Source organism: Rhipicephalus microplus, chromosome 4 (assembly GCF_043290135.1).
Source record: "Rhipicephalus microplus isolate Deutch F79 chromosome 4, USDA_Rmic, whole genome shotgun sequence".
In the NCBI taxonomy this organism is placed as follows: domain Eukaryota; kingdom Metazoa; phylum Arthropoda; class Arachnida; order Ixodida; family Ixodidae; genus Rhipicephalus; species Rhipicephalus microplus.
This window is the reverse complement of record NC_134703.1, coordinates 76637875-76659811: the sequence shown is the minus strand read 5'-3', so window position 1 is coordinate 76659811 and position 21937 is coordinate 76637875. Positions and strand designations below refer to the sequence as shown.

Here is a 21937-nt window from a genome sequence, read left to right as displayed (position 1 = left end):
CCCGCGTTATCGAAGTCACTCCACTGTGCCGCTCATGAACTTAGTGCTGTCGAGGAGAGTGCCAAGTGTGTTGTGTCACAGGTTGCGTGTAGGGAGCCTACATGAACTGCCGGTCATGTAGGCTCCCTAGTTGTGTGGCGCTACGAAGGCTAGGGCACGCGATAGGAACAGGTATGTTTGCCGGCATTTGCTGCTACCGCTGTTAGCGCCATATGCTCTACATCGAAGGAATTTACTGAAGTCTACAGGTGTACAGCCCGAAGTCCTCCCGATGGCCATTCGGTTGAGCTTCGCGTCGTTACACAGATAGCTGATTCTCATTTTCTGAAGAACCAGTGAGCAGTCGACTGTTAAATTTCATGTGCAACCTACAGAGGTCAAGTGGAAATTATAAGGGCTCGTTTTTCTTTGTTAGACACAATATTAACGAGAGCTGGTCGCGTACTGTGAACTGGTCGTGAACTGAAACTTGTCTAGAATGCCGGAATGGCACGCACCAACACTCTCTGGCGCCATGTATACCGATAACTAGTTGACAGCCCTCACTCAAGCATTAAACCTTAGCGGCTTTGCATGCAAGAATTTGGGCTCTTTCTAACCAGTTGTTATCAGAAAATGCCGTCAGCGCAGTCCGGAGCGTGCCTTTTCGGTGTTTTAGACAAATGTGCTCACTAGTGACCTGTACTGTACTACGTTACGTATCCGCACGGCAACACACCTGACTCGCCAGTGAGACGAGCACTCGCTCTGGTCCCTGCTTAGGTGATCTAGTGGTTATGGCGCTCGGCTGGCGATCCGAAGGTCGCGGGACGGAATCCGCGGCGGTAGCATTTTCGATGGAAGCAAATATTTGTTTGAGACCCGTGTGCCGAGATTTAGGTGCATGGTAAAGAACCCCCAGGTGGTCGAAATTACCGCAGCCCTCCACTACGACGTCCCTCATAATCTTATCTGCTCTTGGGGCTTTAAACCCAAACAAATATTACTCTTTGGTGGAGTGGCGAGGCGGTATGAAGAGGTGCAAAAGAGAACAGGGTACCGTGGCGCAATGTAGCAAACTAAGGGAAGAAGCAGGAGACCGTAAGTGAATTTGGCCCGCATCCTAGCGTCTTTTTTTTTCTTTATAGTGTAGTCTACGTACATTGCATCATAGTTCACTGATTGATGTGCACAATCTTGTACTACTTGCCGCACTTGAACAACTGCAATATTCTATGAACTTGCCAACGCACATGAATAGTTGCAGTACACAGTGTCAGTTCAGGAAGCACTACTTTCTTGTACGTCAGTGCTCGTATCGTACCATATGTAGTTCCTGAGCCACAATATTGGCATGAGGCTGCAAAGCTATAGCTTCTTTAATGACAACATGCACGAGGAGGTATAGTGCTTACCAGTAAATACTTGGCAGGCATTACCTTGGAATTCAAGGCGACTTTAGGGGTATGTTTTTACTTGCAGTTTGTCACATTGTTTCTGAACCTGTATCTTGAAGCTTGAGTTCGGTATGGCATGACTGGGCACTTACTGTAGTTCCCGCTCAATTGAAATGCTCAAAGCAGACGTGTGTTTTACATTTTCATCTGTAAACTAACTTATATGTAATTAAATATTAGCAAACTTTAAACTGAAATAAAGGTGCATAGAGGACAGAACACAAGTAGAAGTAGACATGACAAGTGCAATCCTGTCTACTCCTTCTTGTGTTCTATCCCCTGCATGGCTTTATTTCAGTACCAACTAGCCCCTCAACTGAACTATGTTGATTGTTTCCAAGTGAAGAAAAGTACTAAAATAAGAACTGCCAGATATCTAATGTAATGCATTATGTTCAAGTCTCGTAACACTCTGCCACCTGTTATACAATACCATAGTTTATAATGAGTTCTGACATGACACTTATGCACTGTACACTTTAACACACTTCGGTCAGACCCCGCTGCTCAAACAACAGCGTCTTGGCAGACTCACACGCTTCAACTTCAGGCTTGGCCCTGCAATGCTTGAAAGGTCTTGAAGTGGTACATTTCAAATTTTCGTTGACCAGTCGACCTGTGTGGGGTGTGTTGTGATGTTCAGGATGACTGACAGATTCATTGAGAATACAGAGATATGTGATATAAGGAACAAGCAACCGTTTAATTAGAAAGAGGGCAATGGCAAGAGACACACAGTTAACTAAGAGGAAACAAAAATATGTGCAATGAAAGAAAGAATGGCACCAGAAACCACACTGAATAACTACAGATACAAAATACAGACAACGGGGTAGGTTAATAAAATAGAGGATTGACTTGAAAATAAATGCAGAGAAAGAAACACTGTGCTTATACTGCAGAGCTTCTCGTGCAACTCAAATGCAAAGTTGGCTAAATAAAATAGCAACAAAAAATAAAACACTTAAAAGACAGTGAAGCTGGTCGATTCTCAAGTTTTTAGAAGGTTTTTGCTAGGTTTTTGCAGATGTGACAGGCGTGCCCAAATTCCGTGCTCAGAAACTCTTGACGAAACCAGTTATCCGCTGAATCAGTACTCTGCTGGACCCTGCCATAGAAGCTCTCATCCACATGCAGGCCGGGCACGTACTCGCAAGGGTTTCTGTATGTATTCCCTTTGCCAAGCAGCACACCTTGGCTCTTCCGCTTAATGGCGAAACTTGGTAGCAGCCTCTTCGGCTTGATGTCTGAACATATTCCCACTTCGCGGCACGTTGTCATTCTTTATATGTGGCTTCTTCTTCCGAAGTTGATTTATTTACGTCTACCCATGGCGAAAGCAAAGATTCAGCACATGATGACGACATGGCTCCTGCTGGTACAATGTGGTGACAAGTCAGTGCGCAGGAACGGTCATGCTTAGTATCAAGGCAGGTGCGCACAGCTTCGTGAAGGTTGTGGGCGATGTGCAGATGGCCTGGTTGCCATGGCTATGCTAGGCGACATCATAGCGAGGCAATGTTTTTGATCGACAAGCACTGTTTTGTGGATAGCTCGAACAGCTCTGCTGTTAAAATTTCAATAAAAGGTTCCTCACAGACCATGCCAGCTTAAAAGAGTGTGAATACGAGCCAGTTGGTACGTATCTATAGTTAAAAATAGCGCGAAGTAGACGCGGACAAGAATTGACACAGGACCGCGCTGCCTGTGTGAATTCTTGTCCGTGTCTACTTCGCGCTGTTTTTAACCATGCCAGCTTACAGTACTCGTAGACGAATCGACGTGGTGCCCGCCGCTCGACTCTCTTGCCAGCTTCTGTAGACGAGGATTCCCGACGGGACAGTCAACTCTATTCGTTGCACAGGACACTCCACACTCGCTGCCTACTTGTGACACCGATGACCACACTCTTCACTGGTTCAAAGACAACTGCCAAAGCAGCCAAAAATTCTTCCCTGGCTTGTGCATCTCTACCGTAGGTGCACTCCCCCAACACATTCCATTTGTTGCAGCTGTGAGAAAGTCCCGGAGGTGCCGATTACCCAAAGCCAGCCATGGGAAGTTTCTTTTCCAACAAGTCGCCCTTCCCTCGACGAAGGGTCCATCGCGGTGAAGCAGTGGTTATGGTGCTCGGCTGTTGACCCGAAGGTCGCGGGTTCGATCCCGACTGCAGCGGTCGCATTTTGATGGAGGCTAAATGGTAGAGGACAGTGCTGTGTGATGTCATTGCATGTTAAAGAATACCAGATGGTTGAAATTTCCGCAGCCCTCCTCTACGACGCCTCTCCTAATCATATCATGGTTTTGGGATGTAAAACCTCAGATATTATTATCCCTCGATGAAGGGGCGCACGCGCGAGCATCAGACGTTTATGGTGCAACGTTAAATGTTGCTCTAAGTTCGCTGGCTTGCTTGCCTACTCTGCCTCTTGTTTTCCAGCTCTCCGCATGGCGTCTTGCATGCTGGAGTGCTTTTAGGCGGATTCGTTTTGCTTGTTGTGTAGTGCTTGCCTGGCCAGAGCAACCCTTTGTCGGAGATCCACGAATGACTAAGCCACTACTTGAACTCTCACACCCACTTCTCAGAATGCTGTATGCTTGAAGCATCAGCTCATGTGCCTCCTTTCTCTTTCTTTCATCTTTGCAGTAGATGACAACACTTGTAATTTTGTGGGCTGTGTCTGTAATCATTCTCCTGGATAACTTGCTAGTTTCCCGGATTTTCTTTGGCAGTTCAGCAACACATTCCTCTTCTGAGGGCACCTGCAAAATGTCATCTGTGCCTTCGGTAGAGAGTGCCGGTAAAATGCACCCACTTTCTGGTGTGCTGAGAATGTTGCTGTGCAAACTTAGCATTGGGCCTTCAATGTATTCTCTTGGGAGCTGTTCAAATGACCATTCTTTGAAAAACCGAAAAATTGCACAGAAGTGCTTGCATGGCAATTTATGTCGAAGAAAATCCTGGCAGGTACACTGTGGTGTATGGAAGTTTACCGTGTGTAGCAAGCCTGGATTGCTTGACTTCACAGAAAAAACGCCAGGTTCAGTAAATACAGCAACATCTTCAGGCTCATAGTCTAAGGCTGTGTTGATACGAGCCATGATATGCCTTATTACTTTTGGAGGTCTGTTATGCAGGTACTTTGGCACATATTCATGGTACTTGCGGTACATTGCCGATCTTTCTACATTCTGCTGAATAAAGACGCTTTGTCTCTCTGGAAGAAACTTTTTCACCACTACTGTAATAAGGCTCGAAAGGCTCCTTCTCCCGTGACTCCACCTCAGGTAATGCTCCTTGAGGATGCGGTTCTGTGTCTCTGTTCCGTTGTTTGTTGTAACGACGACACCAAACTTCATTCTGTGGTATTGAACCCACATCTTGGCTGCTGGCATCCACTGCGTTTCAAAGTAGCTAGCTACTTTGTCGTTCCTCCAAAAAACTGAGTTCTTCAGACATTTGTAGGCCTCGTCAAATTCCTCCCTGCTGCTTGAATTGGCTATTTTGCGAAAGAGACCAAGCAGGGCATCTTTTTGGTCTGGAGGGACATCATTTTCCTTCTTTTTCACCCACCTCTCCCAAGCCTGTTCACGGTGAAAGTTGCACAGCATGACTTCACTCTGTGGGAAGACTTCAGAAATCGCACTTATTTCAGCCTGGCAAAAGTCCACCATGAAATACTTAGGCAAGTACTCAGGATCCCAGCTTTTAAACACACTGAGTGCCTCACTGATGCACGCACTTGTTTCGTACTGCACCACAAAAACACCTGCCACCATGTAATTCGTGGGTGTTTTTACAACAAGGAAAAACAGTGGCAAGCTGTAATCTGTTGTCTTGTTTGTGGCATCAAGGCATGTCACATTGTTGCCATACTGCTTTAGTAGTTCTGCCATGAAGCGAGACTGATAGCAGAACAGCAAGGTCCTGTCGCATTGTTTTGCCAAGGTCTCCTCTACATTAATCTGGTCATCGTCGGCCTCGGGGATTGTCGTTTTTGCTTCACTTGTGTAGCAATATGGCCGGAAGAGCACCTTTGATGTTGGTTCTTCTCTCTCCAGTGCAGATACCAGCATTGCAACATTCTCCTGATCCAGATTGCTACAGCGCCCTTGCCTCAAAGATTCCTGAATATGGTTGCGGATGTCTTTGGATGTCGGGTAAAATGCTCTGCAATCTAGATCAGGTTTTTCCTTGCCATTGAAGAGCACGTCCTGTACATAGTAGCGAAGGCATGTCTTCACTTCATGCACAGACGTAATGCCTTCCTGAACGAGGTCATTAATTCTTTCAATAATACTGTGGTCCACCGTCTGTCCATACTTCATGAAGTTGCCAAAGTCATGTTCTGTGTGGCATGACATCTTTGTTATTGTGACGTAAAGTCGCATTTCTGACCTTGGTGGATTGTCTCCATTAAGTTGTTGTGACAAGTTAGTCAATGCAGCAGACTTCAGCATGGTGATCCGGTTCTTCGTACATCCTTGCACTGCAATCTAAGGGCGATCAAGAGAACAAGTTACGCAAACATGTTAAGAATTTTTTCAAAGGCACTTTTCTTGGCAAATATGTAGCACTACCATAAGATATGCAGACTTTACAGTAATGTCACCGCTGTTAACATAGTGAAATACAGCTAGCATTGTGAAGTGTTATTGCTGCACCTAATTCACTAGTGATCACAAGCATGCCGAAAAAATTGGGGGACCTTTAAGCTTCGCCTTTAAGAGTTGAACGCAACAGCGAAATCTGGCCCCTAGTGCGCACTTCAACCACTAAGTGCATACTTATTAATGTGTGTTGTTACACACACACGCACATAGACGCGCGCGCGATGTATCTATAGTAATGGTACAAGTTTTCGATCTAAAGCACTTCCCTGTGCTAGTCAAGACATATTTCTCACAATGCCTCGCAGATGGCAGCACATTATCTAATTTTTACTGTTTGCTTGATCAATGCCTCCTCTAAAAAGGAGGCGTTGGCTTGATATGTTTTCCGCTAGATGGACATAGTTGTCCATTTTTGGAGCTCTTTGGAAGTTCGTCTGTGTTTTTAGCGGCGATGGCTGCACTATCCCGGCTTTTTTCGAAGCATGGCGTCGCGCAAAAAACGTAGTTTGATGGCCTCGCCAATGCGCCTACAAATTGCCGAATGGGCTCATTTTCGTCGCGACACCTGCCAAACAAAATGCGTTAAGGAGACTCCTTCCACTACATGACATTTATGTAGTGTTTTTTTCCAAAGCAGTTGCAAGTAACATCGTGGCTTTGTGGTAGGACGCCTGCTTGCCACGCAAATGGCCCCGGGTTCGATCTTCAATGGGACCGAAGATTTTTTATTTGCACCTTTCTCGATTTTTCGCTCACAGGCGACGCTGTTACCGACGTCGGCGATGGGATTTATGCGAAACGAGCTCTCTAACGCTATCGCGTTAATATAGTCGCTAGGACATTGTGCACAAGCCTGAATGATCTCTACCAGGTAGATATATGTCGGCCGTAACCCACCATGAATAGGTCTTGTGTTGGCAAAGAGTGCTATATATGAGAGCTGAGAATATAACAAAACATGAGGGCAGTGCTTTTGTGCTATTCCGAGTCCTGCTTTTGCACCATTTACTGCAAGATGCAATACGAAGGTGTGACAAGTATGGTGAAACACTTGAAACAGAGGCTTATTATACTACATCTTGGGTTAGAATATTTATGAAGCTCTTTAGTTGAACAGCATGCACATTGAATGCATTGAACAGAAAACTAGATAATGTAGATGGAATGGCCGCCATTTAATGGATATTCATACCTCAAAGTCTGGGAACACCTAAACCTTCTTAATGTGCATAGTTGCTGTGCATCCCTTCTTCTTTGTGCTTTGGAGTTTCACTCTTTTTTTCTTGAACGTCTCTGCTGTCCAGTCCACATCAGGTTGGCCTCCATTGTCTGCCATCTGAGTGGAAGCCATGCAATGAGCATTAAAAAAATGCAAAAGCTATTCATTGTAGCGTTTTATTAGATGGCAGTAGGGAGCAACTTGTTTTTTATGCTTGAGGGTAAACATGATATAATGCAGTATAAAATGTTCCACTGTTCAATTAACTGAAGAAATTGTTTGCCAGCTTTTTTGCATACATTGGCTTTCTTGAAATACCAAACTAGTTTTTACTAGTTTCTCATAATCTGAACATGTGCAGGGGTGCAATAGCCAAAATAGAATTTGAAGCAGTTTTTGTAGCAGCAAAATGTTGCTTTTGGAGCACGAAAATCAAGATTCGGATTCAGAAGAGCTTGTGTAGGGGCTAGTTGCAACATAGTGGAAGATAAAGGCAGTGCCGCAAAGTTAGAGTGCCGACAGGAATGAGACACAAAAAGTGTATCTCTAACAATTGATTTAATGAAACAAAAACACCAAAAAGGGGAGGGCAAAGACTTGAAATTCAAAAGAGGGCGCTGTGGGCAAACTGCGAATAAGCAAACATAAATGCTAAGAGTAAAAAAAAAAATTGCATTTATCTCTTGGAAATTAACATTTAAAAAATGCCTTATCAAAATCAAGGTGAAACATGCGCAGCATTTAAAATTATCTTTGTTTTCCTAGAAATGCCACTTGCCTGTCTGTAAGTGCTGTGGACGGAAAGCTCATGCATGCGGTTAGCTTCTCCAGCAGCATACAAGATGTTTCTACAATTGTTCTTTTAATTTTGTCCTTGCTGTATACCAAAATAGTTGTCTCTGAAATTCGGGTTACACTTACAGGCAGAGCAGTGCTGAGCAAGATTTCCGTCGATTTAAATTCTACTGCATAAATTCTTGTGTTCCTGAAGCCTTTTGTTGAGGCACCTGCTCTTCTGTCCAATGTAGGGTGCCCGGCAGGACAGAGGGATTCTACAAACTTCTAACTTGCACTAAAAAAATTTCTTGACATGTTTGATGTTACATGTTGCACCTCTAGTGCCCTTCATTACTGCTCTGCATGTTACCTTTTCAATACACAACACTACCAATTTTTGGGGTGCTGGGAATATCACCTGCACATCGTACCAGGAAGACACTTTTTTTAATATATGTGCTATTGTGTGCATGTACGGTAACACAATAAAAGTGCCCACATGAAAGCACGCAACCCTTGGCAGCTGCAACAGGAGCCAGCTGTTCTGGCCGTCTTGGCGGCAAGGCACGTTGATGCAGACAGCACTACTGCATTGCCTTTGAGCAGTCTTGACCTGGTGTTTTGTCATTGAGTCTGCAGACAAGCCACCTGTCTAGGTGTGGATACAGGGCTTGACAAGCACCAAATGCCAGTGATATCAACAAGGGGTGGTGTCGCCAGTGCACGGACATGCTATAATGACATTTACGCCACATGAACTGCCTTCTGTTCACAGAGCACATACATAGTGTGTGCTTTGCTGGGGGATGTAGGGATGCTCTCGTTCCCTGATAGCGTTTACATGCCTTGTCAGCCAGCTCCCCCACAGTGGTGCTACCTGATAGTGAGGACACGTAGGGCCCAAAGGAATGAATGCCTCTTTTTTGTTCTTTGGAGCACATTGCATGTCATAAGGAGCTCCACAGGCTCCTTTCCATTGACCCGAATACACCTCTATTTGTGATACATGACCCCAAACTGCATATGCTTGGCTTTCTTGCAGGGTTAAACTTTACTCGCTGCTTAACTGGGCATGGTGAGTCAAACATTGTCGATTCTACAGCGTGTTACACTGACATGCTATTATTTGTATAACTCCGCTAGCGGGCTTGCTGTGTAAAAGGTGCAAATAAATGCCTATTTCTTGGTTTGCACTGTGATGTACTGTGTCCTTTGTTCCTTAAGTGTGTGGAGATAGGTTTGCACGACGCTTAACCTACGAGGCGACCGGGCAGGGACGCGACGTTCTCCACTGCCGCAGCGAACAAAGACGCTGCAGCTGGGTTCGTCGACTCTCCAACACGGCGCAGAAAAGGCACTCGAGGCAGGTTGTCAACAAACACGGGTTTATTAACCCAAGATGCAGCACAGTGCGACAATCATGGGTTTGCGGGCCGTCAGGGTAACTCCCAAGACCGATCATGTACGCTTGCCAGTGGCGCTACGACTATTACACAAAGGGGCAGCAGTCGAGTGCACGAACGAGAAGCCGCCTGCCAGAGCAGCGCGTCAACCTCTCGTGCGGGCCTGAGAGCATCTGACGCGGGCAAGCCCGCGCCAGACAGAAGCGAGCTCAGGGGGAAGGGGGTTGTCACTGGCGGCCAATGAGGACAGGCGTTGCACAGTGACGTAAGCTAGCGCGGTGGCTTGTCCAGACATGCCCGGACGTGTGCCGCGCGCCGGGAAGCCGACACATGGCTCGCACCAGACAAAGAGGCCTGGCGCCACCACCGTGGTCGCCATACTGCCGATTAGCAGCGGTTCCCGGCGCTCGAGCCGCGCGGGGCCAACACACACGCTAGCTGGGGAACGAGGCGCCAAAGGGGACGGCGCGCTCGATTCCCACATTCCCCCCTCCTAAAGACCGAGGCCAGCCTGTGAAAGAGGCTGTCCGAGGCCAAGTGGCAAGGTCAGCTCAGCCGCAAGGGGACTGGCAAACGGGGCAAAGTCCAAAAGGGTGATGTCGTCTTCCCGAAGATACGAGTCCATAGGTCGGCCATGGTCACACTTAACGTCCCACCAAAAGTTCCACCACCAGGGAGAGCCCACTGCCGGGAGAAGGTCCACAGCCCAGGAGTAACGGGGAAGACTGCACAACAAGGGCGGGCAGCTAGCCTGCTTGAAGTTCGCCGGTCTGGAGAGGTTGGCAGCCGGGAACGTACGAGGCGTGGCTGCAAGTTGCGTGTGGCAGCCAACTGCCGAAAGTCGCTGGGATGGGGGCCTCACAGGAACGGCAGGCCGGAACAGCAGACAGCCAGGAACGGTAGCCGGAGCGACCACGCTCGGGCCTGGGCCAAAGCTTGAGTGGGCGAACCAGCCGAGCGAGGCGACTTTAGAGGCTGTCAGGTGGATTAGGCAGGGTGGAGGTGGCTGCAGGGCCGAAGGCAGGAACGAGACCACAGCAGGGAGGACCAGGGGACAGCTGGTCAGGAACAGGCTGGTGGCAAGTGCCAAAGATCCCACACATTCAATAGTGATAAAATGATGTACATAAAAATATCTTTCAGCGAAATCACTGTGGTCGAAAGAAACTTTTAATGCTGGCTGAAATCACTTTTATAAGCATTCAACAGTAGTCTCATTTGTACACAACAATCTTAATTCATTTACTTACAGAGTCCTCTGATTGACCTTTGTGTGAGTGCTTGTCTTTTCCATACAGGCACCCTTTGTCAGTCAATGATAGTACTCTGAAGGGCAGCTGCAAGTTCAGAGGCACAGCTCCCCGGTTGATGGAGAACATAAGCTTCACTGCAGAAACATTGAACACAATTTTTTTTATTGCTTTACAAATTTTACTGTGTATTCATTATAATATAATGCAAGGTGTTGTTAACATACTTGATCAGCACAGACATAGTGCTTTGAATGCAGTCTGCTTCTATTTTAGCTCTGGCAATAAAGACGAATGCCCTACGAACTCGTAGGTTGTACCACCAAGGAACGTCATTAACTGTTGAGTGCACTATGTACAAGAGCACTAATAGTGGAACATTCAGACAGACTAATATCACAAAAATGCCATTTCTCAGTGAACAGTGAATTTAGCTCATTACTACATAGTACTGGGAACACTGCAGTAATTGCTACAGCTATGCTACAAGTAGAGAAACTGCTCCAAAACGTGGCCTTCAAGATTATGTATTACAGCGAAAATTGGCTTCATCCAACCCTAAAGTTGGGCCCTGCAACGCATTTCGGGCATAGTCAGAAAACGCTGCCAACTGGTAGTCGGTGCTCCCGAGAACATGTAAACCAAGCATTATAGTGCAGCACACGGCATGGAATTTACAATTCGTTCTCAAAGTCGGCTAGAAACCGCTCGTTCTTCTCTCGACAAATGATGCCACAAGCCCATATGACCATACAATAAACCCAAGTCCACAGCTACTGGCTGGTTTGAGCATCGAGCAGTCACAGAAGCTGCCACAGGCAACGCGATATGCCCGTGCGCTTGCTCACTATCATACTGAAGGTAAGAAATGCTCCGCATTTAAAAGAAAGAAAGAAAAAACGGGACAAGATCGAGGTTCGAACGAAGGTCTTCCCAGTTCCGAACACGACACGTTAGCATGACGATAGATAGCCCGCTGCGCCACTAAAGCTGATCGGTTCGGTGGGTCTAACAGACTGCATTTGTGTTGTTGTCACGCTGGAGGCTGGACGTAACTTTAAGACTCGTTATTCTTACGTCCAGACGTAACTGGAACGGCTCCTATCGTTACGTCTAGAAGTAGCTCTTGCGTAAGGTGTAGTTACGTCCAGCCGTAACGATAATCAGCTGCTAAGGTTACGTCCACCGTCTGCTTCACAATGCACACTTGAGTTTAATAATTATCCAAGGCGATTTCCTTAAAAAAAAAATATTACGGCGCCCGGGAAGAACTAAAGAAAAAAAACGAAAAGAAAAAAAAAGTGTAGCACAGCAGCGAGGTTCGAACCAACGTCCTCGCAGTTTCGAGCACGACGCATTACCCTCTGCGCCACTGGAGACTTTTTTTTTTTTTCTTTAGGAGACGATCGGTTCAGCGAGCCTAACAGACTGCATTTGTGTTGTTGTCACGCTGGACGTAACTTTAATCTTACGTAAAGACGTAACTGCAACGGCTGCTGTCGTTACGTCTAGACGTAACGCTAGACACTCCCTTTTGTCTAATGGTGCACGCGCGTCAATCCCGGAGGTATAGTGAACTATGGGGTTCGCAAAGGAACGCAGATTTTATCCTTGAGAAGCGCGCAAGAAAACACAGGGACAAAGAAGAGATACACACCGGACAAGCGCTTTCTAACAACTAGTTTTATTGAAGAAAACTCAGACTTCTTATCCTAACAGAACTGCGTAAGGTACATGTACATATCACCGCGCTTAGTAATACTCGTGAAAATGGCTAAACAATCACAAAAAAGCAGAAATGCCCTTAGATTTTAATAATCAACGCTTATATACTTACGCTTTCCTGCCTTATGTAGGTTTTCTTCGGCATGTTTCCTGGAGGATGTCACCTTGAATGACACTCCTAGGCCGAGAAGGGCTCTTTCTAGGTGCTCCAGTTCTTGATCGGTCTTCACGTATCCACGCCAGTTGTGTTCGCCACTCTCAAAGTCCAGGAGATGCGATCGTACGATTGCTTCATCTGCCATAATCAAGCCGCCAACGAACTACGCAGCGTGGATGACGACCACGCGTAGTAGAGTAGAGTAGATCCTAGAAACTATAGGCACACAACCACGCTGGGGGATTCGCGAACCATGACAACAAAACAAGCCTTCCCTCTTTTTTTTTTTTTTTATCACGTAACCTTAGCAACCTTAGAGTCGCTTAACAAGACGTAGTCACAATAAGACATAGCCAGTTGAAGCCGATCGCTTTAACCAATGGCGTCATACGTGACGTTGCAACTAGGGTCACGTGACCCCGAGCTGTTGAGGTGCAAATAGACGCTCCCCAATCGTTGTTGCGCTAGTTGCGCTTTCGGATATTGCGTTTTGTTTTAGCGTCGCGCTATGTAGTACCCAAGCGCGCGATGAAAAAGTAAGAAAAATACTGTTTTGCGACTCGGCGAAGATATTTTTCGCGCTGCTCTCATGTCGTGCCTTCGTTTGTTCTGCGGCGCAGCGAGGTAAGCCGAAAGCATCTAGCGAGAGTTCACTGTCGCTTCAAAACTCCAGATCGAAGTGCATCGAACTGATAATCATCGCTACGCCGGACTTCTCTAATTGTGTGATGCGCGGATGTGCGTAATCAGCAAGTTTAGGTTATCACACGCGCTGTACAGAAAATGCGGTGGCGTTTATGTATCTGTTGTCTCCCGAAGTGCGAGCGGTGTATTGTAGACGCGTCGAATATCGAAACCGCCAAGGCGGGGCTAAAATTCTTTCTTACTGTCCGTGGAGCTCATGTTGATTCGCGTTCGCGTCGATGAAGGAGCCCGCATTCAGAACGTGAGCGTGCTCGCAACGGATCTGTAGATTGTCTTGTCCAAGGAGTGTGCGACAAACAGTAGGAGCCCTGCTGGCATAACATCTGCGCATGCATATGTCTCAACACTTGCGCGTTTCGGAGGTTTATTGTTTGTTATCTCTTGCTTCTTTGCCGTTTCGCGCGTTCGATTTTAACCTACGTCAGACACTCCCTCAAGCGCTTCGTCTCAAACGCTGGTGCTTACGTCTTTCTTTCCTTTGTTTTCTAAAAAAATAATAGCGCTATATATTTTCACGTTGTTGTACTTTAAGAGTTAAAACATACGTTTAACTAACTCTCTAATGTCCGTAATATATGCGCAGGCTTGCTCGAATTGAACGTGCGTGTTTACGTGAACGTGTCGGGGTGTTACGGCTTTCAAAGAATTCAGCAACGACCAATCGATACCTTATGTTCAATTGCCAGCTTATTTACGCGCTTGTACCACATTCCTCAAGCGACTACGGTGTTCAGGACAATTGCTTACGACTTAAAAGCATGCACCATTATTTTGTGTATATTTCTTAATTCATGAAAGGTTTAGTCATGTATGCAACAGCTGTAATCTGTGTTGTGGTCTTTACTCAATCATTCGTACTATCCACATAATGGGAACATGTGCATACTCTGCACAGCTGTGTCCTTAAAACATGTGCAGTTCAGATGTGCCATCTATTGTTTGCTCCATCTGCTGCCCTCGTTTAACAAATTCACTGTCTCGTATGGCATTTTCTTTCAGGTAAATGTTTATGCAAGTTCCAGAAGCCTGCCATGTCAACTCGTGCCGGCTCTGACTCAATAGGTCTCTTTTGGAAGCATGGCTGCTGCTACAGGAGATAGCAGTCATGAAGGCACATCACCTTTGCTTGCCACTAGTCAAGTGCCCTTTATCAACAACAAACCACCTCAAGCTGCTGGCAGGATAGAAAACGCCTCAGAAGATGAAGATGGAATCCCTAAGGAGGCCTATCTCTTGGAGAGTGCCGAAGTTCACACTGGAACTAGCAGAGTTGATAAGGACAAAAAGGCCCCAGACAACGTGTCACACTCTTCACAGCCAGCGGAAAGAGACCATAAACGTTGGGAATGGAAGTCCCTTAAAGAGTGTAGGTCACAGCTCTTTGAATTTTTCACCACTGCCTATTATCATGTTTACATCTATCCTTGACACCCGATTGTACTAGAAAGAACCAATAGTTATCGTTACCAGTCCACCTTCTAAATGTTTCTGTACAATAATTGTTGGGAACACAGTGCAAAGTAAGATAAAGACAAGGAAGAACGGCGCACACTTCCTTGTCCTGGTCTTCTTTTGCACTGTGTTCCCACCAATGTTTCTCCTACACATGCAGACTTTGACACTACGCCATACAGTAGAATTTTCTGTGGTTATTCAGTTCTTGCCGAACGACATGTGTAGTGCAAAGCACAAAAAGAATGACTTAGTACTGGTGTCACATTGTCACTTTTGATCTCCTTTATCCATCGTGACAGGCTTCTCACGCAAGCTGCAAAAGAAAGCTATTCACGGTACTAAATTCTATCCTGATGGGGCTTAACTGCGATCAGCAGGGCATCACATGATACTACTATAAGAAGCATAAAGGAGGATTATGCTGCCCTTGGGACTGTTTTATCCGGCATGAAGCTTCATGCCCAATAAAACAGTTATGAGTGTACCACCATCTTTTGGCTTCTGAGTGCTTCCTGGCCTTTCTTTCTGTGTTTTGCGCCGTGAGTATTTTCGATGACGTGTTTTTGTATTTCCACTTTAGTTAATGGCTCTTGAACCTTCTAAGAAATATTGCAGTCTCATTCACTGAACTTAGAATGCTCTGTTGTGGTCTGGCCTCGTGTCAAGCAGCTATTTAGCTCAGTCTGGGAATGGTTCACTAAGGCGGTTCTTGAACTTGTTTATCATACAAAGAATCGATAGAAAGAATGGTATACGCAGCTAGGAAAGTGGGACGCTGCGCTTCTGGGGGCTAAAGCTGCATGTGATGGCTGGAGACAAAGCTCTGAGAGAGCTTCTTGTTAAGTCTGTTGCTTGAAAGAGTTTATGTATGAATTCATTTAGCTAGGCCGTATGAAGTTTGGGTAAAGATGAGCCAATGTGAGCAGTATGGTCTGCCATTCAGGAAATATTGACATGACACTTTCGTCCTTAACATTGAAATTGTACAAAAGGGTGCCGGTTAGCCTCAGAGGACTCTAAAATAAATTACTGTATTTATTTATAGACAAGCTTAAGTTGAATTTGTTTTGTTTATGGGGTGTGTGTATGTCATGATGTTAATTTAGCTCACATGTCAGAACACTATGCAATAACATCAGAATAATTTGCTCTCGTCTGACCTCCATTCATATTATGACACATAGTGCAACTCTTGAAATACGGAATCAAAGCTGCTTTATGAGAAGTTAGTTATGGCATTGTGAGGCTTACAACTACCTTTTATGATTTTGAGATTAGCAACTTATATTAAATGCAAAAAAATTGAATATTCAAAACATTGTATCACTACTTCTTTAAAAAAAAAGCAAATGAATATTCTGTCATCAGTTATCGTCAAGGTATCACATAAAAATTCACAGGCTAATTTCATTTTTGTAAGGGTGTAGCTAGTTCATTGTCATGACTGCTTTTTTCTGATAAACAAACACAAATATATATATTTCAGTGTGGTGTATCGACATTTTTGCTAGTAAAGTCCTCTTTTAAACAGTAAACCATGTCTTAGATGTGACAGACTATGAGAATCAATTTTATCGAACATTAGTCAGAGTCATTCGTCAAAGTGATGCGTACGTTTCCTAAATCTGTCAAAAATATTTTGCGGTGAAATGAACGTAATGACCTGGTTAGTTAATTCTGGCAATCAATTGCGGTTTCATCTAATCATCTCGTAGGCATCCTATATTAACATAGCTTTGCCATTTGAAGTCCATGGAGTGCTTTGCAGGGCTTCTCTAGAAGTGCATCGTGACAATTTTGTCCTGTACAAGAGACACTGCAAGGCATGTCACGATAGCACAAGATTTACACCTATTTTTTGTCTCAGTTATTAATTGGATAGTTATCCTCAAGGTAATTGTGCTACGGAGCTTTTCTTCCTGTTGAGGATATCAAATAGTTATGGCACATTTTCATCCAATTTTCATCTAAATTTCAGATGTACACCAAGTGTAGCTAAGCTTGTTAAGGTTAGTGAGAGAATCCACATTATTGAAATATTATGTCTTGATGGCTAAGGTGCTGCCCTGTTTTAGACACGAATGCCCTGCGATGGCTACTACTTAATTTCAACTTGGGATAGATACAGTGACACCCATGTACTAGTTGTGTTTAAATACATGCAAAAGAAACTTGGGGTGCGATCTTGTATGAATTTCCTAATAGAAAGTACATATGGATTTGTTGTATGCGATTGGTTGAGGCTCGGTCAATCATCAAAAATAGGAGATGCACAGCCGCCCAAATCTTGAACTATCGAGTGGCAGTTTTTCTGCGTATATTCGCCATATAATGGAATCACATTAAAAAAAAAAAGTAAGAACAAATGCATGCTCTCAATGCACATGCAAACAAAACAATTTTTTGCAACTTCGCTCCTTCATACGGCGGTAACATACAAAATTTTGTTGCGCTCAGTGTGGTCTACACCCGGCAAGGACAGAGTTGAGTGTGCTGTCAGGTCATGTCACGGCATATTTTCGAGTCAGTGGGAGAGAGCTTGGTTGTTCCTGCGAATGCACATCACCCCTACTCGCTTGCTTTCATCATTGATGTTATCACTTTAAAAGCTGTTATCACCACAGCACATTACGAGGGCGAGTGTGAAAGCAAGTAGGGGTGATGTGCGCTCCTAGGAACACCAGGTCCTCCCCGAGAACAAACACGTCACGGCCAGCGCACCATGTGTAACTAAAAGGTGCGCTTGACGATGCACTCCTGCAGTATAGCTCATACTGAGTGCGATAGTAGATAAAATAACCCAACGGACATGTCCTTGTGTGTTTTCTATTGTGGAATGCATAGAATATTGCACCTCTAGTGGTTAAAGCTTATCCGTACTCTCATAATATGGCATCCAAAAAACGGCAGCAAGGGGAAAATAGAAGCTTGCAATGAAAAAGAAATCTGTAAACAGGGATTGTGCACTCGAGCCGAGATTTCGACAGGTGGACATGTCTGTTCTAGCCTTGAAAAAGCCAAGTCCACTTGTCAAAATGTCGGCTCGAGCAAACAAGACCTGCTCACGGATATTTTTCATCATAATAGGGCATGCCTCATAATTGTATCGTGGTTATGACATGTAAAAACCCAAGATCTTTTTTTTAGGGGCAAAGCTTTTATGGTTTAGGCTTGTCTATTGGCGTTGTGTGCGTGAACAAGTGCGTTCCAGACCACACATTGTCTTTCTGCCATCAAGGCACAGCACATGCAAGGTACCCACTATGGCATCACGGTGACACTGATGATGATGAAGAGCAAGCACTTTCCAGACCACACATTGTCTTTCTGCCATCAAGGCACAGCACATGCAAGGTACCCACTATGGCATCACGGTGACACTGATGATGAACAAGCACTTTCCAGACCACACATTGTCTTTCTGCCATCAAGGCACAGCACATGCAAGGTACCCACAATGGCATCACTGTGACACTGATGATGAAGAACAAGCACTTTCCAGACCACACATTGTCTCTCTGCCATCAAGGCACAGCACATGCAAGGTACCCACTATGGCATCATGGTGACACTGATGATGCTGAAGAACAACCGCTTTCCAGACCACACATTCTCTTTCTGCCATCAAAGCACAGCACATGCAAGGTACCCACTATGGCATGATGGTGATGCTGATGACGAGATCATGGACAACCGCTTTTCAGACGACACATTCTCTTTCTGCCATCAAAACACAGCACATGCAAGGTACCCACTGTACGCCATGACAATGTTTTGCTGCACAATGAATATTATGACTATGATGATCACAGATGACTGTCTTGTGCAGTATATGATGTCTCGATATGCTCTTTGATGCATTTTGTATGACTGGAAACAACCAACAACTACCAGAGAAACGTGCACAGAACTCATCTATGCCACCTGCAGGCTAGGTCTGATAGTACAAAACAGTAACGGTGAAGGCAAAACAAGATTCACAACTCAGCACAACATACCATTTATGACCATAAACATTGTATATAACTGTACACCGCTTTATCACTCATTTACATGCGTGAGTTGTCAATGTCACGGGTCAGTTACGGCAAAACCGAATAATACCACTGCTTCGCCCACTCATCATCATTCACTTCTTGGATATGCCATGATTTTCTTATTTTTTTATCTTGATGTCATATTTTTGCAGTAACAGACACCACTGATGTGCACACACATACACACTGTGACCATACTGTCAAAAGCCTGACATCAGGCACTGAATGGTATAACATCAGGGAAGCTTTATCCTATGCTTCCGAGAAAATGGAATAATTTCAAAGACCAACTGGCAGCACTTAACAACATTTTATATAATGTCAAACAACTGAGCCTGGCTGAACTGTTTATGCTTTTAGTAATCCACATTGAGCTGCAAACTCTGTTATTAGCATTGGATCATTGCCTTCTTGTTTGAAGCAAGTCTGTGCTTGGCACACCTTTTTCCTTCCTCCGTGGCTTGGCATATATCTCAAACTGATCTCATGAAGGTTTCCATAGTAATTATGTGTGGGGTGTTAGGAAAGTTGGCCTTCTGTGATAGTTATTTTCTTGGACTACATAAAAATAAAAAGTGGCATTCAACACCTTTGTGCCCTAACTCGTTAATGGAGCACAGCTTGACATTTGTTTTCCTTGTTTGAAGTGTTTTATGCTGTGATAAAACCACTTCACTTACCTGACTGCCATTGTCAAACAATACTGATAACATGTCTTTGTTTTATCATTGTAGTTTATTTACATGTCAACATTAGATTGGTATGTTGGAATGTATACTCCTTTGATATATCAGTCAACCTTGTTTTCTCTTTTCAGTGTCTACGCTGAGCTGTGAGCAACTTCAACAACTTATTACGCAACTTTCTCAGCTTATCAAGCGTAAGTGTTCTTGTCATGCTCTCAAAATATTGAATGCTTTTAACATCTTGCATTTGTGTGTTTCTACAGAAGCGCTTTTTAGCTCAGAAGCTTCTAAATATGTGGGATGAATGGATGAAAAACTTCATTGGGGTCCTGAAAGATTCCATCCCCATTTTATAGGGGCAGAATCGCGGGCCGCTCCTACGTAGAGACGGGGAGGCCTAGCCTCACCACCGCATCGTGGGCCTTCTGGACAGCTTTGAGTTGTTGTATGAGGACCTGGCTCTTGAGCATGACATGAAAGGCATTTTCGTAGAATTCTTGATATTTTCCTTGCAAAGAAAGGCACCTCCAGAGCATGTGGCTAATGAATAAATAATTTTTCTCACCAACTACGCATTGCATCGAACTACTGCTTGACGCATGCATGTATCGCTTTTCTTTCATACCTAGTGCACGATACCTTTATTTTAAACATAAGCAAAGACCTCTGTACCATTCATTCTTTCATTCACTGTTTCATTCACTCGATCAGTTTATTGTTTTATTTGTTATTCACAACAGTTACTATGTGGCTTCCTTCGTTATTGCTATAATAATAGAGGCCAAGGAGAAAGCCTCTTGCTTAACCGCTAACTATTTTTGCATCATATAGGCTTGCTTGCCATATAAGAAATGGGGTATAGATAACTAAAGACCTAATCTTGGGTCTTCTTACTTCGTACATGAAATAGTAAAGTGAGGCAGTATATTTTTACTTCATTTCAGAACGATCCACTGATCTGGCGCCATTGCTCGAGGAACACCACAATTTACAAGAGGAAATCGACGCACGCAATGTTGTCATACAACAGCTTTTGAAACTCACCTGTCAGCAGATGGAGCTGCCGCGTCGGCCCGTTCAAATGTCGGTTATATTTCCCGAAAGCAATTCCGATGAGGAGGAGTCTGACTCTGCCTTGTACAATTGATCTCGCTGGGATGCCTGCAGTGTGGGGAGCCTCACGAGTCCCCCACTGCGGGTGTGCACTTTTTGTTTTTGTTTTCGCACACTGTATTGTTGCGCCACGCGTGATTCGTTTTTCAGAACACTCTTGAAGTCTTTTTTATTTTTTACTCGCACTTGTTGAATGCTAGCTGCACAGGTATTTGCAATGTATTTTCTGATAAAGTGCCATGCACAGTATTTGTTCATGAAGCTGTTCCTGTTGCAGCAGTTTCTACATTGTACAGTTTGGCATTGGACAGTCGCCTGCCATGGGATCCAAGAAAAGGCAGAATATTTACACAGCTTCATTGCGCTGTTTTGTATTCTAGTTTTAATTCTGCATTGCTACATCAAAATAGGGGCAGCTGCCAAAGCAATCTCCCCGAAAATATGCTTTCACAGCCCCCACGGTTTGTAAACATCCGATGTCGGCTGCACGTATACATTGCCATGTGTGTTCAGTCAACCTAATAAAGGTGCCTGCTTGCGCTTGCAAGTATTAAGAGGCATTAGCTGTGCCAGGAAAAGATACTCACTGCTTTTGTGTGGTGTTCAGGACACGTAGCCAAAGAATTAGGACCAAGCTACAGCTGTTTCTGCACGAGAAGCAGAGCTTGTCATTATAATTTCGTACAAAATCTGCTAATCAAACTCTGTTCAATCATTAGGGCATTTTATTGCTCTTATATAGAGCTTTTTTTTAGCCATCTCATTGAAATCACCACCAGGTGATGCACAAATGTACTGCAAAGATCGAACGTGAAAAAATAAATGTTTTTGCTTCTCTTGGTAGTGCTTGTTGTGTCAAGAAAGGGCGTCGTTCTCCGACTGTTATGTTAGGGGAAAGAAATGCCATGTTCTGCTAATTCAAGGTGGGGTGTCTACACAACATCAAATTGGATTGTGTGTGTATGTGCATGTATTTGTGTGTGTGTCAGTTGGATAGAATCATGTGAAGCTTGTTTTAATTGACCTGTGTAGTTAATTATGTTACAAAGAGACTCCTCACCCACACTGGTGGGTTCACACAAAGAAAAAAAAGAAGATAACTTTTGTTTCCGGATTTCAATTGAGGTTCAGCTAGCGGTCCGAAAGTGATCAGATGCCTTGAAAACTAGTCCACAGGCCTATGCATGCCCCATCTGAACTAACTGAAGTGTACAAGTGTGTTCTGCAGATGATTTGGTTGGTAACAACTGTGTAAAAAAATAGCAATGCAGTACACTTGCTGCAAGCACTTTGTCACTGTATTTCTTGTTGGCGGACTAAATCAATTTGAATTAAAAAATAAATAAAAGTCTGTCAAGGA

The 21937-nt window shown here is 44.5% G+C and overlaps 2 protein-coding genes across 2 annotated transcripts; one reads left to right on the top strand and one right to left on the bottom strand.

Moving 5' to 3' along the window:
• Positions 1 to 9414: 9414 nt before the first annotated feature.
• On the bottom strand, positions 9415 to 12913 carry LOC142814316 (uncharacterized). The gene is made up of 3 exons (XM_075892979.1): positions 12537 to 12913; positions 10700 to 10836; positions 9415 to 10522 (listed from the first exon to the last, which is right to left on the bottom strand). Exons 1-3 carry the CDS (start codon positions 12724 to 12726, stop codon positions 10418 to 10420), a joined length of 432 nt encoding a protein of 143 aa, XP_075749094.1. The 5' UTR covers positions 12727 to 12913; the 3' UTR covers positions 9415 to 10417.
• Positions 12914 to 13025: 112 nt separating this feature from the next.
• LOC119172172 (uncharacterized) lies at positions 13026 to 21937 on the top strand. The gene is made up of 4 exons (XM_075892978.1): positions 13026 to 13205; positions 14286 to 14652; positions 19596 to 19658; positions 20409 to 21937. Exons 2-4 carry the CDS (start codon positions 14364 to 14366, stop codon positions 20609 to 20611), a joined length of 555 nt encoding a protein of 184 aa, XP_075749093.1. The 5' UTR covers positions 13026 to 13205; positions 14286 to 14363; the 3' UTR covers positions 20612 to 21937.

What these genes read in the sequence shown, in the direction of transcription:
- LOC142814316 (XM_075892979.1), bottom strand. Translation starts at nt 12,726, where the DNA reads ATGGCAGATGAAGCAATCGTACGATCGCATCTCCTGGACTTTGAGAGT. An exon ending in CCTACATAAGGCAGGAAAGC is followed by an intron (nt 10,837 to 12,536) that starts GTAAGTATATAA and finishes ATGTTTCTGCAG; the next exon opens with TGAAGCTTATGTTCTCCATC. An exon ending in AAGGTCAATCAGAGGACTCT is followed by an intron (nt 10,523 to 10,699) that starts GTAAGTAAATGA and finishes ACTTGCCACCAG; the next exon opens with CCTGTTCCTGACCAGCTGTC.
- LOC119172172 (XM_075892978.1), top strand. Translation starts at nt 14,364, where the DNA reads ATGGCTGCTGCTACAGGAGATAGCAGTCATGAAGGCACATCACCTTTG. An exon ending in ATGGAAGTCCCTTAAAGAGT is followed by an intron (nt 14,653 to 19,595) that starts GTAGGTCACAGC and finishes TTCTCTTTTCAG; the next exon opens with TGTCTACGCTGAGCTGTGAG. An exon ending in ACTTTCTCAGCTTATCAAGC is followed by an intron (nt 19,659 to 20,408) that starts GTAAGTGTTCTT and finishes ACTTCATTTCAG; the next exon opens with AACGATCCACTGATCTGGCG.